At 50.8% G+C, this 18,876-nt stretch overlaps 2 protein-coding genes across 11 annotated transcripts in view; one reads left to right on the top strand and one right to left on the bottom strand.

The window, feature by feature from the left end:
• SNUPN (snurportin 1) overlaps window positions 1-9,167 on the bottom strand; it is a 39,981-nt gene extending 30,814 nt beyond the window's left edge. The window contains exons 1-3 of one of the 4 annotated variants that reach the window (XM_082198109.1): window positions 8,974-9,167; window positions 6,995-7,157; window positions 6,846-6,908 (exon numbers count right to left, since the gene is read on the bottom strand). In XM_082198109.1, the coding sequence (XP_082054235.1) occupies window positions 6,846-6,908; window positions 6,995-7,157; window positions 8,974-8,990 (243 nt within the window). In that variant the 5' untranslated portion in view covers window positions 8,991-9,167. The remainder of the gene's footprint in view (window positions 1-6,845; window positions 6,909-6,994; window positions 7,158-8,973) is intronic. The other 3 variants (XM_082198106.1, XM_082198107.1, XM_082198108.1) reach the window with 3 other exon arrangements.
• A 3,213-nt stretch (window positions 9,168-12,380) lies between these two features.
• The window catches only part of SNX33 (sorting nexin 33), a 57,811-nt gene continuing 51,315 nt past the window's right edge, over window positions 12,381-18,876 (top strand). For all 7 annotated transcript variants that reach the window (XM_082198063.1, XM_082198065.1, XM_082198064.1 and 4 more), the window contains exon 1: window positions 12,381-14,757. In XM_082198063.1, the coding sequence (XP_082054189.1) occupies window positions 13,329-14,757 (1,429 nt within the window). In that variant the 5' untranslated portion in view covers window positions 12,381-13,328. The remainder of the gene's footprint in view (window positions 14,758-18,876) is intronic.

Below are 18,876 nucleotides of genomic sequence, written 5' to 3'. Positions count from 1 at the left end.
GATTTTATCACATGTCCACCACATATGTATGAATGTCCCCTCTGCTTTGTTACACCTCCAACACAGATTTGATTTTGTTTTATGTATTTTACATATTTTGGTTGGTGTTAAATACCATCTGTAAAACATCTTTATCAAATTTTCCCTTATCACTTCATAAGTCATCATCAAGTCACTTTTGAATCTTGAAGGTTCTTTACTAAAGCCCCTTTTTAACTTGTTTAAATAAGTCACGTATTTGGTGGTATTGTAACCAATTGTTGACTTTACTTCTTATTTCTTCAAAATTTTTGAGTCTTAGTTGGTTGCCTTCTTCACAGATAATTTCTTTATACGTAACCCATTCAACCATCTTGTTAATTTTCTTTACTGTCATGGCTCCCATCGGCAACAACCACCAGGGTTTCTTTCATTCCAGGATACCCTTATTTTTTGTCCAGACTGCATATGGAGATCTTTTTATTACATGAGTCGTAAAATCTATGCGAACTCTCGCCTTAAGGTAGCATAAGTAAGCATGCCAGCCAAACAGTTGTTAAAACCCTCTGTCTAATAAGTTGGGACGCGGGTGGTGCTGTGGGTTAAACCACTAAGCCTCTTGGGCTTGCCGATCAGAAGGTCGGCAGTTCGAATCCCCGCGACAGGGTGAGATCCCATTGCTTGGTCCCAGGTCCTGCCAACCTAGCAGTTCGAAAGCACGTCAAAGTGCAAGTAGATAAATAGGTACCACTCCAGTGGGAAGGTAAACGGCGTTTCTGTGCGCTGCTGTGGTTCACCAGAAGCGGCTTAGTCATGCTGGCCACATGACCCGGAAGCTGTACGCCAGCTCCCAAGGCCAATGAAGTGAGATGAGCGCCGCAACCCAAGTCGTCGTGACTGGACCTAACGGTCAGGGGGCCCTTTACCTTTTTAAGTCTAATAAATGACCTGGTTAGTGACCTGGTTAGTGGGGTAGAAGTGGAAGGATCATTAGGCGCGAGTGATCATGCTCTTCTGAAGTTTACTATACAGCAGAAAGGAGCAGCCAAGCATACTAGGACTCAATTTCTTGACTTTAAGAAAGCTGACTTCATAAAACTTAGGGAAGTGCTGGATGAGATCCCATGGACAGTAATACTAAAAGGAAAGGGAGTTCATGATGGCTGGGAGTTTGTTAAGAGGGAGATAGTAAAAGCACAACTTCAGGCAATACCAATGAGACGGAAACATGGAAGGTGCTTAAAGAAGCCAGGGTGGCTATCTAAAGAACTTTTAACTGAGTTAAGATTAAAAAAGGATGTGTACAAAAAATGGAAAAGGGGGGAAACCACCAAAGAGGAATTCAAACAAATAGCCAGCACATGTAGACACAAAGTCAGAAAAGCTAAAGCACAAAATGAACTCAAGCTTGCTAGAGAGGTTAAAAGCAACAAAAAAGGCTTTTATGGGTATGTCCGTAGCAAAAGGAAGAACAAAGAAACAGTGGGGTCACTCAGAGGAGAAGATGGTGAAATGCAAACAGGGGACACAGAAAGGGCTGAACTCCTCAATGCCTTCTTTGCCTCAGTCTTCTCCGATAAAGAAAACAATCCCCGACCTGAAGAATTTGGAGCAAATGATTCAGCAGAGGAAACACAGCCCAGAATAACTAAGGAGATAGTACAAGAATACTTGGCTAGTTTAGATGTATTCAAGTCTCCAGGGCCAGATGAACTGCATCCAAGAGTATTAAAAGAACTGGAAGAGGTGATCTCAGAACCACTGGCAGTCATCTTTGAGAATTCCTGGAGAACAGGCGAAGTCCCGGCAGACTGGAGGAGGGCAAATGTTGTCCCTATTTTCAAAAAGGGGAAAAGAGAGGACCCAAATAATTACCGCCCAGTCAGTCTGACATCAATACCAGGGAAGATTCTGGAGCAGATCATTAAGCAAACAGTCTGTGAGCACCTAGAAAGGAATGCTGTGATCACCAATAGTCAGCATGGATTTCTGAAAAATAAGTCATGTCAGACTAACCTGATCTCGTTTTTTGACAGAATTACAAGCCTGGTAGATGAAGGGAACGCAGTGGATGTAGCCTACCTTGATTTCAGCAAGGCATTTGACAAGGTGCCCCATGATATTCTTGTAAAGAAGCTGGTAAAATGTGGTCTTGACTATGCTACCACTCAGTGGATTTGTAACTGGCTGACTGACCGAACCCAAAGGGTGCTCATCAATGGTTCCTCTTCATCCTGGAGAAGAGTGACTAGTGGGGTGCCACAGGGTTCTGTCTTGGGCCCGGTCTTATTCAACATCTTTATCAACGACTTGGATGATGGACTCAAGGGCATCCTGATCAAATTTGCAGATGACACCAAACTGGGAGGGGTGGCTAACACCCCAGAGGACAGGATCACACTTCAAAACGACCTTGACAGATTAGAGAACTGGACAAAAACAAACAAGATGAATTTTAACAGGGAGAAATGTAAAGTATTGCACTTGGGCAAAAAAAATGAGAGGCACAAATACAAGATGGGTGACACCTGGCTTGAGAGCAGTACATGTGAAAAGGATCTAGGAGTCTTGGTTGACCACAAACCTGACATGAGCCAACAGTGTGACGCGGCAGCTAAAAAAGCCAATGCAATTCTGGGCTGCATCAATAGGAGTATAGCATCTAGATCAAGGGAAGTAATAGGGCCACTGTATTCTGCTCTGGTCAGACCTCACCTGGAGTACTGTGTCTAGTTCTGGGCACCACAATTCAAGAAGGACACTGACAAACTGGAACGTGTCCAGAGGAGGGCAACAAAAATGGTCAAAGGCCTGGAAACGATGCCTTATGAGGAACGGCTAAGGGAGCTGGGCATGTTTAGCCTGGAGAGGAGGAGGTTAAGGGGTGATATGATAGCCATGTTCAAATATATAAAAGGATGTCACATAGAGGAGGGAGAAAGGTTGTTTTCGACCTAAACATTAGGAAGAACTTCCTGACAGTAAGAGCTGTTCGACAGTGGAATTTGCTGCCAAGGAGTGTGGTGGAGTCTCCTGCTTTGGAGGTCTTTAAGCAGAGGCTTGACAACCATATGTCAGGAGTGCTCTGATGGTGTTTCCTGCTTGGCAGGGGGTTGGACTCGATGGCCCTTGTGGTCTCTTCCAACTCTATGATTCTATGATTCTATAAATGATAGGAGCGGGAGAATTTTTTTATAAAGGTATAAACGCAATATACTTGCAACAAAGAGCTAAACTAGTTATAAATAACAATCTAACAGAAAATTGTAATATAAAGAGGTACAAGCTAGGGGTGTCCTTTATTCACATTGTTATTTAGATTGGTGTTGGAAATTTTGAATACGAACATTAGAAAAGAAAAGAAAAGAAAAGAAAAGAAAGGGTATAATAAGGGGTATAGTTGTTGGAAACAAGACCTTCAAAGTAAAAGCCTTCACCAGTGACCTGACTATAACCACGGAGGACCCAAAAGAAAGTGTGCCAATAGTGATAGAGAAGATTACGGAATTTGGGCTAGTTGCCGGCTTTAAACTTAAGAAAGAAAAAACTAAAATGTTAGTCAAAAATATGAGAAGAGGATAGAAGAGAACTACATCATCTTACAGGTAGAGTCCATTTCAGATACAACAGCTAAAGGCCAGAAATGATAAGCATTTAAGAATTTAAGACACAGCACCTGGCATGTTGCCTGCAGACAATTATATATATATGTCAGGGGTTCAGGAGCAGAGGCGAGGGCAAGGGAGGAAACAGAGAGTGAAGGGGAGGAGTCCGAAGGAAAGATGAGCGATGACGACGACCCGAGATCTCCGAGTCTTTCCAGTGAATCGGAAGATTCACAGAAAGGAGCACCAGTGACCAGAGCAAGGGGGGAGCTTAGGGGGACACCCCAGGAAGAAGGGACAAAAGGGGGTTCAGAGAGCAGCAGTTGGAAATCGGGGCCAACATCCCCAACAGAGCGCAGTGGGGAGGAAGGGCGCCAGGCATCGGGACCAGGCGGCTCGCCGCAGGGGGGAGGACATGAGTCAGGAGTGGCCACACCTCCATCGGAGAGAGAAGAAACGGTCAAACGGAAAGTGGGAGGTTGGGCGTGCGCGCCAAGTTCAAATGCACAGGAAGGCGGCACAGTAAGCAGCCCGGAAAGGGAGCCAGGTCCTAAAGCCCGCCGCAAGGAGACAGAAGGGTCCGGGGGGTCAGCGTCAGAAGAGTCCCGGAAGGAAGAGACCACGGGGGGCAGAGGGACCCAGAGAAGAACGGTCAGGAGGAAAAGGTGGAGTAAGGCTAGGGTATTAAGTTGGTGTACAGGAGGCGGAGACTCAGACGGAGCTTCGCCGGTCTAGCTTATAAGACGTAGAGTTGCGCGCTACAGCTTGAAAATGGAAACTGTAAATCAATAAAGACTTTTATACAGTGAATGCTGGCTAGCGTGATCCTCTGTGAGCTCGGATCTGGAAGCAGCTCTGACAATATATTTAAAATATATTATCTTTCCTGAGCGACATGTGAGTGTGGCAGGTAACTTAATAATAATAATAAATTTTATTTATATCCCGCCCTCCCCAGCCGAAGCCGGGCTCAGGGCGGCTAACAACAATAAAACAGTACAAAAGTACAACATAAACAACATTCTAAAATCATTCATTATAAAAATTAATTAATTCAAGCCACTAGCAACCATTGGGCCAGAGCTCTGCGAAGATTGCCGAGGGAGGGAGTCAGGCTGTGCCCTGGCCAAAGGCCTGGTGGAACAGCTCTGTCTTGCAGGCCCTGCGGAAGGATGTCAAGTCCCGCAGGGCCCTTGTCTCTTGTGACAGAGTGTTCCACCAGATCGGAGCCACAGCCGAAAAAGCCCTGGCTCTAGTTGAGGCCAGCCTAACTTCTCTGTGGCCTGGGACCTTCAAGATGTTTTTATTTGAAGACCGTAGGTTTCTCTGTGGGGCATACCAGGAGAGGCGGTCCCGTAGGTACGAGGGTCCTAGGCCATATAGGGCTTTAAAGGTTAAAACCAGCACCTTAAACCTGATCCTGTACTCCACCGGGAGCCAGTGCAGCTGGTATAGCACCGGGTGAATGTGATCTCGCAGCGAAGACCTCGTAAGAAGTCTCGCTGCAGCATTCTGCACCCGCTGGAGTTTCTGGGTCAGTCTCAAGGGCAGCCCCACGTAGAGCGAGTTACAATAATCCAGTCCGGAGGTGACCGTCGCGTGGATCACAGTGGCTAGGTCAGGGCGAGAGAGGTAAGGAGCCAACTGCTTAGCTTGGCGGAGATGGAAAAATGCCGCCTTTGTTATAGCTGCAATCTGCGCCTCCATGGAAAGGGAGGTGTTGAAGATTACACCCAAACTCTTAACGGACGGTGCTGGCACTAATTGCGCCCCCGCAAGAGATGGGAGTTGCCCCCCCAATCCCATATCGCCCCGTCCCAGCCACAGGACCTCTGTCTTCGAAGAATTTAGCTTCAACCGGCTCCCACGTAACCATCCAGCCACAGCTTCCAAACATCTGGTCAGTGTATCTGGGGCCGAGTCAGGATGGCCATCCATCAACAGATAGAGTTGGGTGTCATCGGCATACTGATGGCAGCCCAGCCCAAAACTCCGAACAAGCTGGGCGAGGGGGCGCATAAAGATGTTGAAAAGCATCGGGGAGAGTATCGCACCCTGAGGTACTCCACACACCAAGGAGTGGCGCGATGACAATTCCCCCCCAAGCGCCACCCTCTGTCCCCGACCAGAGAGAAACGAGCGCAGCCACTGAAGGACTGTGCCCTGGATCCCCACGTCGGCAAGGCGGTGGTCCAGAAGTTCGTGATCGACCATGTCGAAAGCTGCTGATAGATCTAGAAGAATCAGCAGCCCCGACCCGCCTCGATCCAGCTGTCTACGAAGGTCATCTGTTAGGGCGACCAGAGCCGTCTCGGTCCCATGACCAGCGCGGAAGCCGGACTGGAATGGATCCAGAGCCGATGTTTCATCCAGAAACCCACCAAGCTGTTCAGCAACCGCTCTCTCAATCACCTTACCCAGGAACGGAAGATTCGAAACCGGGCGGTAATTGGATAGATCTAAGGGATCTAATGATGTTTTCTTTAAGAGCGGGCGCACCACTGCCTCCTTCAGTTCCCCTGGGAATGTCCCCGTGCCAAGGGACAAATTGATGATATCCCCCAGGAGGGCCCGCACCTCGTCTGGACACGCTCTAATCAGCCAAGACGGGCACGGGTCGAGAGGACAGGTGGTGGGCTTTCCAGCTCGGAGGAGTCTGTCCACATCGGCTGGGGATATCTGGTCGAAGTGGTCCAATACTGGACCCGAGGACAGTCGAGGGGCCTCCAGTTCCTTTATTGTATCCAAATTGGCAGGGAGGTCATGGCGGAGCGACAAGACCTTCTCCGCAAAAAAGCTCGCAAATGTCTGCTTCTTAAATTCCCCACTCCCTGTCTTCAATATGGCAGTAACGGTACTTGTCTGCTTTACAAGGCTGTTGTACAGATGAACAAGAAGACAATGAGATGTAGTCAGTGTGAGCTCAGAGCCAATCCATTGAAATGAATGAACATTATTCATTTAGGTCCATTAATTTCAATGGGTCTACTCCAAGGAGAACTTAGTTGGATACAATCCAATGTTTCATATATAATTTGCTTCCATGGCTCCTTTTTATGCCGCTTTGGGAGATTTATAGTTGCCTAATTATGTGGAATGACTATGATTAGCATTCTTTCGTTTTGAACGTGGAATTTGCATTCCCATGTTATATGGATGGTTTGGTTTACATTGCTTGGTTAGTATTGGACCTGAGAGCCCAGGATTCCAGCCCCACTCATTCATGAAGCTCACCAGTCTCTGTCTCTCAGCCTCCGCTACCTGCCAGGGTTGTTGTGAGAATAAAATGGGAAGAAGAATCACCATGTGTGCCACAGTGGGCTCCTTGGAGGAAAGGCAGGATAGAAATTTAATAAATAAATAATACCTGCAACAACATGGAAATATAGCCATTGAGAGATGCCCCTTACGTTTTCTGAAATGCAAGGAGCTGCCGTCTCCTCTCCGCCTGCTCCAAGGAGCTGTACTTGGATTTGTACTGTGCCAGCCGGGGGTGTGGTGCTGCTGTGCTGTTGAGGTCCTGGGAGACAGCAAAGCTGAAAGCGAGAGCTTGGCTCAGCTCCTCCATTCTTTCTGTAGGCGAGACAGGGGAAAGAGAGCCAGACCAAGACATTTAGGTACAGCAGAATTAATTTGGTTCAGCTCAGAGTAGGTCAAGCCAATGCAAACACAACCAAAGGTCCATCGAGTCCTGCATCCTGTGGGAATGGTCTAGATGATGCTTGGGGTCCTTTCCAACTACAGTGGTACTTCTGGTTAAGAACTTAATTCATTCTGGAGGTCCGTTCTTAACCTGAAACCGTTCTTAACCTGAGGTACCACTTTAGCTAATGGGGTCTCCCGCTGCCACCGCACAATTTCTTTTCTCATCCTGAAGCACTGTTCTTAACCCGAGGTACTACTTCCGGGTTAGCAGAGTCTGTAACCCGAGGTGTTTGTAACCCAAGGTACCACTGTATACGATTCTACGATTCCTACAGTGGCTACCCAGGATACCTCCAGGAAGCCCAAAGGCCAAAGATGAAGCTCACAGCTCTTAAACCGAGAGGAAGACTGCTCTGAGCCAGGAATGTCTCACACCTAGGGGCCAATGTGCCCTTCAGAACTCTTGTCTGGCCCTTGTCACTCTCTCCAGGCCATGCCCCTTACTGGCCCCAGAGTTTTTGCCTGGCTGAAACATGTCCTTGAACTCTGATGATCCCACTTGTTTCTCTGGATGCAGGTCAAAGGTGTGTGTGAAGAAAGCACCCTACTGGACCAAAATTAGATTCACTCTCATTGCTCCAATGGCCTTTTAGTCCATAAACGTTTATACGGCGATGAATCTGTCTGCTTCATCAGGTGCAGAAAGTCTTGTCTTTAACGGACTGAAATCTGCTAACTAGCTTGTCTCTCTTGTCATCACCAAACTCAGCATGAGGATTCCCAAGTTGGGGCAGCCTCTTCACCCACATTTGGATGCCAGGTGCCATTTTGAATCACGATGGGAGACCAAAACATGGCCTGGCATGACTTTGTCCTTTTTTTGGCATAGGTTCATCTGCCTCTCGAGATACCGCTGCTGAACTTGCATGAGACTTGGTGGTCTCTATCAACATTTGGACGCAAGGCACCATATGGAGTCCAGACGGCAGCTGAAACTTTGCCTGGTTTTTTGGCATAGGCTTGCCCACCTCTCAAGGTACCATTTGGCGAGGGTTCGTTCCTAAGACAGGAAACGGGGCCTGTCCACACTTGGGCCCCAAGCTGAATAAAGGCAGGGGACCAAAGCGGGACTTTGGCTTCACATGATGTTGGGGGTGATGGCAAACTCAGGAATTACACTCCCTACTGAAACAGCCCTCTTGGGGGGCTCCTGGAGTTTCCTGGGCAGCGGCGGGTGGGTAGACCTACATGTAGGTAGGGAGCGCCCGGCACTGCAGCACCATCGTTATTCTCTCTCTATATATATACAGTGGTACCTTGGGTTACATACGCTTCAGGTTACAGACTCCGCTAACCCAGAATAGTACCTCGGGTTAAGAACTTTGCTTCAGGATGAGAACAGAAATTGTGCTCCGGTGGCGCGGCAGCAGCAGGAGGCCCCATTAGCTAAAGTGGTGCTTCAGGTTAAGAACGGACCTCCAGAACAAATTAAGTTCTTAACCCGAGGTACCACTGTATGTAGGAAATAAGCCCCGGATCCGAAGTTAACCCCTTCCGACTGTGATAACACGCCCTGGGGGGCTTCCCAGCGTCGCACCCCTCCGAGGAAGCCTGGTCCGTCGCCCGGCCGGGGCTCCGCGGCTGGGCGGGGGCGGCGCTGATGCTTCTTGGCCGCCCGATATCCTCGCCCCCAGGCTGCGCCTCCGCCGCCCGCCAGGCCGCCCAGTCTCCCGCCGGAGCTCACCTTCCCCGCTGGACCATCCAAGGCGGGAGGCGGGGTCTCCCAGGCGCCCTTACCAGGCGCGCCTCGCTGCCTCCCGGCGGGACTCGAACCGGCAGAGTTCGGGGCGCGGAGCGAGCGGCCGACCGTCACGCGCCCACGGCCTCCGTCTCGCCTCGGCCAACCGGCTTCTTCCCCGGAGTTCGCCGCTCGGCGAGGCGGAAGGGCGGGGCCAGAAAAGCCCCTCCCCCGGCCCGCTTCTCCCCCGCCTCGGGGGAACGCATGCGCATTCTCCGCCCCGCCCCTCGGCCGCTTGCTTAAGGTCGTATATCCAAAAGCGCTTTGGTAAAGGCGGAAATGAAGAGAGCGCCTGCCCCAAGGAGACAGCCAGCTTATAAAATGTGTAAGGCACAGAGAAAGCGTCTAAAGAAAAGATTCCCCCCTTTCTAGAACCTGTGGACATCCATTGAGGCTGAATGGGGGAAGATTCAGGACGGATAAATAGAAGTCCTTCTTCACATAGTTAAACTGTGGAACTCCCTTCCACAAGAGGCAGCCGTGGCCACCAACTTGGATGGATTTCATAGAGGATTAGACTAATTCATGGAGGCTATCAGCGGCTACTAGATGTGTGGCATAATGGATAGAGCGCAATGGTATCCTGGCTGCAAGGCCATGCACCATTCATTTGGGAATAAGCCCCATGGGTCACAGACAGACCTCTGGTTGAACATGCATAGGATGGCACTGCCTGGCAGTTGCTCCCCCAGAAGCAGAGCTAATATGAAACGTGCTTTTGCAGGCATCCACATGTGACCTTCCTGACTGGCATTGTGGACCTTATTATTTTTATTGCTTCATTTATACTGCACTATCCATGCATATGGCCCTTGATAAAGTCCCTGGGGGCAGCAGTCTTTCCTGATGGGATTGCAATCTAAAATAGCTATAAATGAGAGTTGCAAATCAATTCTGATAATCATATTTACTGCAACGGACTGCAATGGATGGAGGTGAGTATCAAGTTATTGCCCCTCACAGCAGACTCATTGAAATTAATCTGCACACCCATTAATTTAATTGGGTCTACTCTGAGTAGGACTCTCTTTGGATTTAACCCCTCACCTGGGAGGTTTGGGTTTAAATCCCCATTCTGTCAGAGAGCTTGCCTGGGCCCGTCATTCTCTCTCTCATGGCCTAGACCAGGCTTCCTCAACCTTGGCCCTCAATATGTTTTTGGCCTACAACTCCCATGATCCCTAGCTAGCATGACCAGTGGTCAGGGATGATGGGAATTGTAGTTTCAAAACATCTGGAGGGCTGAGGTTGAGGAAGCCTGGCCTAGACTACCTCCCACAATTGCCTAGCTGTGTTGGTCTGCCGTAGTCAAAACAAAACAAAAAAATTCCTTCCAGTAGCACCTTAGAGACCAACTAAGTTTGTTATTGGTATGGGCTTTCGTGTGCATGCACACTTCTTCAGATACCCACAACTGCCATAAGGGGAAAGGGGCAGCAGGAAGAGCATCAGCTCTTCATCAGCATTACAGGGAGGGATAAAACCTGCAGCACAACGTTGCAGCGCAGAGTGCTCTTGCTCAGGGTGCCAGCTCTGCCTCTTTCCAGGGTGCTCCATTCCACCCCACCAGTCTTCTTTGGGGCCCTCCCATTATTCAGTAAGCAATCCATGCCCACTGAGCATGCTCATTCCTCATGGGGTTGGTTTTTTTATCCCCTCATGCCCTTTCCTTAGACTGCAACCCGTTCTCTGACCTGCACACTAATTTGGGAGCAAGCCACACTGAACACAGTAGGACTTCTTTATGAGAAGACGTACATTGGATTACTCTGGTAGGGTGTTTTTTGTTTTGCATTTTGTAGACCTTGGTGTCTGCCCCCCCCCCCAGCTTGCTGATGCCTCCTTCTTATGTGGGAGGGGTGCCATTTTGTCTACACAAGGAGCCACCCTTGGCACACCAGTTCTTTGCATATAGGATTAGCAAGCACCAAGCCAGTCTGACCTGAATCTCTAAAATGCATTTCCTTGGAAGCAAATTCCACTTAAATAAACAATACTTCAAGTGAGCCTGAAATCCGTATAGGATAGAAGTATTGTTCTAGGTAACATGGTTACCTAGACGTAAGCACAACAGGGCAGTGAGTACCACTAACAAACAGGATCAGGCTGTACAGCTACAATCTGAACACAGTATTCAGTGGAACTTCAAAATAAGTGCAGGATTTTCTGGTGTGCATTGAGAACTGGGGTGCAACGTTCACTCCAGGGGTCTGCCTTTCACTGATGCAATCATTCAGTGTTTGGACTGCAGGTGCACAAGCAAATGAAAGACATGCGTGCCCCTCCATATTTCACTCATTCCCTGTGCATAGAAAACCACAGGGAGCCCAATTTAAATGACTGCTTTCAATTAAATGTTCTCATCCCATGTAATTCCTAAGCAAAGTCTGTGTTAATTGGCTGGAATAACTTAAAAGCAAAACTGAAAAGCTGGAGTCTCCATACCAGCTAAGTCAGTGGTCCGAGAGGGTGCTGGAGGACCACTTTTTCTTAAAGATAGCCGTGGGTCACCTGAACAAAGCTGACAGGCCCCCGCTGGTCTGTAGAGCACAGCTGGCGAAATACAACTCGCAGCTCTCAGCTGGCTGCGGATGATGGGAGTTGTAGCAGCAGGAGAAAAACAAGAGGTTGTGTTTTCGTTTCTCTTGAAGTCCGCTTGACGTGGCCTTGGCGCCTGCCGAGCTTCCCCGGAGAGCGGGCGCGGCTCCGGCAGCGGGCTGCAGAGGGCAGCCGCGGTCCTCGCTGCCTGCCGGGGCGGCTCTGGGTCGCGGCTGGGCGGGAGCGTGCGCGCGTGTTCGCGGCGGCCAGCCGGCGCCCCAAACTTCCGAGGCTGCCCGGCTCCTGGCGCGCGTCGCGGAGCGCGACCGGGCCGCGAGAGCAGCGCTGCGCCCCCGACGAGGGACCTTCGGGGCTTGAGGCAGCCTCGCGGGCGAGGGCCGCCGGGGGGCCGGGCAAGGGCTGCTCCGCCTCCCCGCAGCCCCGGCCTCGTTCCCGGCGGAAGTGGCTCCCGTTGGCCCAGATCCTGCTCTCGGCTCAACCAGCCGGGCTCCGTCGCAGCAACTCCGCGGAAACTTTCGGCGCTCGGCCTCCCCTTGCGCGGCGGGACGGAACCCGCGCTCGCCCGGAGGCTGCCCTTGACACTTGGACTCCGCCGGCGCCTCGCGCGAAGGACTTTCCTGCCCCGCTCGTTCGCAGCGCCCCTTTCTCTCCGCTCAAGAAGCAGGAGACCCCTCGGAGGACGAGGCTGGCGGGATCCGCTCTGAAGGAGTCCCCAGCAAAAGGCACCTGCGGCCTTGAAGGGATTTCACGCTCAGCTGGCGGAGCGAGGAGATCTATTTGGAGAGCTGGTCACGTTGCTGCGTGGGATCCTCCTGCCTTTTCGCCCTCCCAAGGCCTGCAAAGCAGCAAACGACTTCTTCTGGTTTCTACTTCATTTTCTTCCCTCCTGGCAAAAGACATCCACAAGTCCTCTTGAACTCTCTGCCTGCCCTGTTGAAATAGGAGGGGCTGTGCATGTTTGTGTTATTCTGAGGACTAAAGGCGTGACCCATTCAGTTTTGGATGGACTTGCGACTTTGAATTCCCCACCCCCCACCTCTCTGGAGGGTTGTGGATTTCGAATCAGACCCAAAAGGCTTGCAAAGGCTTGCAAAACATTTTCAATCTGTAATAACAACAGTAGGTTTTTTTCAGTTGTTCTTTTTTAATTCTTCTTGAAGGCGTTTTTCCCCCAGCACCATGATCGTGTATTACGCTGGATTTACTTTCAGATGAAATTGAGCAAAATTATTTAATTTTAAAAATATACATACATTTTGAAAGATAAACTTTATTTACAAAAGCCCTATCTTGGATATCACTCACCTAATGGGAGACTGCTAACTTTTATGGATACCTCAGGTTTGGTTCAGGAATAACTTGTTTGCAAGATAAAATCAACACAGGACTGACAGTTTTCTAAATTATTCATGGATCTGACCAAGTCCTGTATAACCTGAAAGGGGGGCAGGGGTTGACAATGCTGTTTCCTTTGCCCTGAGCGGGTCACCCTTGACCAGGGCCTGCCGACTTGTTGGACCTGATAAACCTCAGGACTGATTCTGAAGAAAGAGACAAATTGTTTTGGTCTTTTCCGGGAAAGTCTATGAAACCCCTTTGATTTCGCAAAAGTGTTTCAGATTTTAAGGCACATGGCAAGTGCTGTGCTTAAGTAGGGACTTAAGTATTCAAGGAACAACGGCAGTGCTTGTGGTGGGGAGACCTTTTTGTGTCAGCAGCGGGTTGTGCCACAGTGAGCAGCCATGGCAATGAAAGCCAGAGCTCTCTACAGCTTCCGCAGCGAAAACAAGGAGGAGATCAGCATCGAGGAGAACGAAGAGCTGGTCATCTTCAGTGAGAACTCGTTGGACGGGTGGTTGCAGGGGACCAATAGCCGTGGCGAGACAGGCCTCTTTCCCGCGTCCTACGTGGAGATCCTTCGCTCCAGGACAGCCTCGACTTACTCAGACTATTCCAGCAGCCCAGCCAGGTCCCCTGGAAATGGCTCCTCCTGCTATGGGACCCCGTCCAACACCAGTGTCTCCCACCAGGGCAGCTTCGAAGATGACGATGACGATGACTGGGATGAGTGGGATGACGGCAGCACTGTGGTGGAGGAGCCCAGGAGCAGGCCTGGCACCAACGGGCACCCGTCCCCGCACCTGTCTTACCCTGGGCCGTACAATATGGGCTACCGGCCCAAGCCTTCCTTGGAGAGGCAGGACAGCATTGGGTCTTCCAAGAGGGGCAGCGTGGTGGGGAGGAACCTCAACCGCTTCTCTTGCTTTGTCCGGTCTGGGGTGGAGGCCTTCATCTTGGGCGACGTCCCTATGATGTCTAAGATCTCAGAGACCTACTATATCGACATGGGCCCCAGTGGGCCCCAGTGGAGGCCCAGTCCGCACCCTCTGGTCTGCTCCGTGGAGGATCCCACCAAACAGACCAAGTTCAAAGGCATCAAGAGCTACATCTCCTACCGGCTGACGCCCAGCAGCACCAACTCGCCAGTCTACCGGCGGTACAAACACTTTGACTGGCTGTACAACCGGCTGCTGCACAAGTTCACTGTCGTCTCTGTGCCCCACCTGCCCGAGAAGCAGGCCACGGGGCGCTTTGAGGAGGACTTCATTGAGAAGCGCAAGCGGCGGCTGATCTTGTGGATGGACCACATGACCAGCCACCCGACGCTGTCGCAGTACGAGGGCTTCCAGCACTTCCTCACCTGTGGCGATGACAAGCAGTGGAAGCTGGGGAAGCGCCGGGCAGAGAAGGATGAGATGGTGGGCGCCAGCTTCCTGCTGACCCTGCAGATCCCGACGGAGCACCAGGATTTGCAGGACGTGGAGGACAGAGTGGACACGTTCAAGGCCTTCAGCAAGAAGATGGACGACAGTGTGCTGCAGCTGACCAATGTGGCTTCTGAGCTGGCGCGGAAGCACCTGGGCGGCTTCCGCAAAGAGTTCCAGAAGCTGGGCAACGCCTTTCAGGCTGTGAGCCAGTCCTTCCAGATGGACCCTCCCTACAGCTTCAGTGCGCTCAACGGTGCCCTCTCGCACACGGGCAAGACCTACGAGGCCGTGGGGGAGATGTTTGCTGAGCAGCCCAAGAACGACCTGTTCCTCATGCTGGACACGCTTTCCTTGTACCAGGGGCTCCTCTCCAACTTCCCAGACATCATCCATCTTCAGAAAGGTAAGTGCAGAGCGCGCAGCCATCCAGGAGGGTGCTCCAAGTGCACCTTAGGGGCAAAACACTGCTGGGGAGGAGGAGGCAACCGGTGTGGCTCAGGTGTTGCGTTCAGCAACCGAGTGAGAGGCTGTCTGTAGTGGTGCCTCCTTGTAGCATCTCAGAGTGTGTGAAGCGTTATTGTGTGTTGCTGCTACAGGACCATTGGCTCGCATGGTGCTTTGCAGAGTGGAGGAAGTCGGGTCCCGAGGGGCTTACGATCTACAACCTGCCCCCTCTCCAGAAGCTTGGGACTACAGCTCCTCTTAATGGGGCTGATGGGAACTATAAGCATAAACATCTGGGAGGGCACTAGGTTGGAGAAGGCTGTTCTTAGGAAAGAATCGGGACCCAATGGGGAAGGAACATGTAATTCTTTCACTTATTGTTATTTTATTTTAAAATGCTTGTTGCTGATTCCTTGAAAATGGTGTGCAAAAGATAAAAACATCCAATAGATGATAGAAACAATGAAAAACCCTTCAATAATGCAAAACAGAACCATACAATCTACTCTCCGTGGTGAGCAAGCAGGTTTGCCAATCCATATCGATGGTAGAGCAGAGACAGGGAGGAACATGGACATCTCCAAATGATGCTGGGCTCCAGCTACCCTCCCTTGACCACTGGCCATGTTGATTGGGCCTGATGTGAGTTAGAGTTCAGCATCCTCTGCATCCCTCGGAGTAAGCACGGAGCCTCAGGGTGTTGGTCCAATACCAAGGGTGACATATTTATTCCACTTAACTCTGCACCAGGCTGGGCTTCCTGTGGCCTCCCAGACATTGCAGGTCTCACAACTCCACTCAGCATCAGCCAGCTGGAGGGGGGTGGCAGCTGGAGTCTAGCAACATCCAGCGGGGCATAAGTTTCCTACATAAGATCCCCCCCCCCCCGGTAAATTAGAATTTGAACTTACTAGCTTCCCCCGGAGACAATTCCTGAACCCATCAGTATTTCACAACCAGACTTCTTTCTTTTCTTTTCTTTTTTAAAAAGAATTATTTCTGCCTGAAAAATATTAGAAGCCTTCCCATAGGAAATGGGCCCTGGCTCCTTTGGGATTTAACTGTTGGAACTGATCCCACTTCTAAGTGTAGAAGCCATTTGGGAGTTACAGTGCCATGGCATTTATTGCTTCCCTGAGGCCAGACAATAAGTGAGAGGCTGAGAATCCCAGGAAGCATAAGCAAAGGTTTGTGGGTATTTTTTGGACTCATTCCCTTGAGGAAGGGGGACCATTTTCACAAGGGACACTTCCTTTTATCACACTTACACTAGGTGTGTCTGCTTGGAAGCAAGTCCCAATGAATCCAGTGCTTTTTTCTCACAAGCTCTTTCTTGTGTGTAGGTAGTCTTAAGTCAGGTTTTTTTGCACCACCTGCCTTGGTAAATCTGCTCTGTGTTGGTTTGTTGCTGTGGAGCCTCTGCAACTGATTGCCTAAGTTGGTTTGACAGCATGCCATGGTTGGAAGCCTTGCAGCTGCTCATGCTGCAGTCTGGTTTCTGTGAAGGAAAGGGACATTGCTAGCTTGGCTGGGGTTAACACCCTCATGCAGTCTCAAAAGACAGGGCAGCTTTGCAGAGCAGGACTGGGAGGCTAAGCGGGAAGAAACCCTGTGACAAGGAAGAGGAAGGAAGGGTGCAGAGGATGCATTGGGCTGATGACACTTGTCGGACACTGACCACTACACAACCACCGGCTCACTACTTCAGTGGGTCTGCTCTGAGTAAAGCTGACTCAGTGTAGTTGACTACATAGCAGAGCAAGACGTTGGGCACCATCTTCGCTGCAGGAGTTGCTGAAGGAGGCATCCTTCAGCTCCTAGAATTATTCAGCCCTTAGAATTATTCGTGGCAAAGGCTTTCAAGGATTAGAGCACCCTCCATTGGACGCAGGAATCATTATCTTCAATACACACAGGAAATCATGGTAAATGGTTAAGGCAGGGAGGGGGAACCTGTGGTCCTTCAGGTATTGCTGGACTACAACTCCCAGCTTGCATGACCACTGACCATCTGGCCTCTGGGGCTTTTGGGGGTTGACATCCAGCAGCACCTGCAAGGTCACAGATTTCCAGTCCTTGAAGCAGCGCTGAAAGGTGATGAAACTCCTTTCATCACGGTCTGTGATGTACCGTCTGTGATGTTTCAGTACAAAGTTCAGCTGCAAGATAAGCACCCTGACCTTCACTGTAGCCATCACTGACAATGACACCATCTTCCTTGCTGTGGCATTTTGGCAATTCCACACCTGTAAGTGGGAGAGACCAGCTTAACTCAGACTGAGGCCTAAGCATATAGAAACCAACTGGCAATTTCTTGCTGGGAATATTCCTTGGAAGGTCTTTCATTGACCTTCCTGTCAGCAGCTGAGCATCTGGAGGGTCTGAACTGTTCTCCACCCAATTCCTGAATGCTGAATTTTTTGAACTGCATGCAGTGAGTCCAGCAAAGGAGTCTTGAGATCTCAAAACACACATTTGCTAGAGAACAGGGAAGGGACCCCAGCCCAGCACTAGAAGCTAGGACCCCTGCTTGGCATGCAGAAGGCTTCAGGTTCTGTCCCTGGAAGGTCCAGTTTAAAAATTTGACTTGCAGGTGGGAGGAAGGGCTGCTCCTGGAGCCCCTGAAGAGCTGCTGCCAGAGCTGGCCCAGACATGAGGCCAGTGAGGCTTTAGAAGCCCTCTAGGTGACATTCCTGGGGGTGCCCCGCCTGCCCTGCCCCTCCGCCATCAGCACTGATTTTAGACAAGATCACAGCCATGTTGGGCAAGATCTCACCCAAAATTGGAGCGAACGTGCCCAATATGGGCAGAGGTGGCGATGTTGCTTCTTTGCCAGCAGTGGAGGGGGCAAGGCACATGGCGGTGGCAGAGCAGGTGGTCGCAGGAGCCTCAAGCGGCAAAATGGGACGTGCTGCTCCGGCTGTTGCCAGTCAGAGTAGGCAATACTGAGAAGTACCTGGCCTGGTCTGAGCGGTGGTGCCTGGGGCCTGCTGGGGAAAGCAAAGAGCCCAGCAGCAGGTGGCACCAGAGCCAGTGGCAGGTGGAGCCTCCCCACCCTAATTTTGTCTCCATCATTGTTGTGTTTCCACAAAGTTGGCTCTGGGACCAAGGATGAGGAAGGTGACTGGCAGGGCCATCCCTCAGACCAGATGCAATCAGAAGGCAGAGAGCTGGGGGTCTGCTGGGGGCAGAGCCTCACTTGGGGCCAGGAAATTCCCAGGGAGAACACTGAGCATAACAAGGTCAGGAACTGAGTGTGGTGCTGGGGAAGAGCATCTCTGGGAAAAGGGCCTGGCCATCTGACTGCTGCACACGTTTCTTGGCGGGCTCACAAGGTGACCTGTGGGGCCTCTGTAGTGATGGCAAGTAGCACACCAGCCCTGCCGTGTCTCCCTTTTTGAGGCAGAAGCCAGGAAGGATGGGAATGTTAGACATAGCTGTGTTTCCACCCAGGTAAAGGCTGCAGGATCAGGCCTGTGGGGTGGCTATATTGAGATGGTGGTTGTGTGATGCAGGGATAATTTTTACACCTGGAGTTTCTTTTCCTATGCTGTGCAGATTGTGACCAAGATCTCTACATCTCTAGCCGGAATGTACCATTTCAGGACTGGCGCAGGATGGAGTGCTTTTCTCGGGCCCCTTTCGCTGCCCCAAATCCCTTCCATGCAGAAAAAGAGTCTGTCAGGGAGGAGGGACTGCAGCTCAGCCTTCATCTTGATCTGCTAGTTTTCTGTGACTGAACTCCTAGGCATACCCTCAGCAGGCCTTGCTCCAGGGGGAGGGTGGCCCACCTGTCCTGGGACTCCCAGCTCCTCTCAGCCCCAGCCAACATGCCCAGTGGTCAGGGATGATGGGAGTTGTAGTCCAGTCACACCTGGAGGGCAGCAATTGTCCCACCCTGCATGTGTATATAGTGGTGAATAATCTGAATCAAGTGGGTCCTGCAAGCCTGGCAGTGCCACTCGCTAGTGTGTCATGGGCCTCCTGGGCTACACAAGGAATGCCACTGGACTTTGGAAATAGGAGGCAGGGATGCTGTTCCCATGTTATACAACAACTACCGCCCTGTGATTTTGTG

This window comes from Podarcis vaucheri (assembly GCF_965113315.1).
Source record: "Podarcis vaucheri genome assembly, chromosome: 14".
In the NCBI taxonomy this organism is placed as follows: domain Eukaryota; kingdom Metazoa; phylum Chordata; class Lepidosauria; order Squamata; family Lacertidae; genus Podarcis; species Podarcis vaucheri.
Note: the sequence above shows the minus strand (reverse complement) of the source record. Positions and strands in the feature narration are given on the sequence as shown.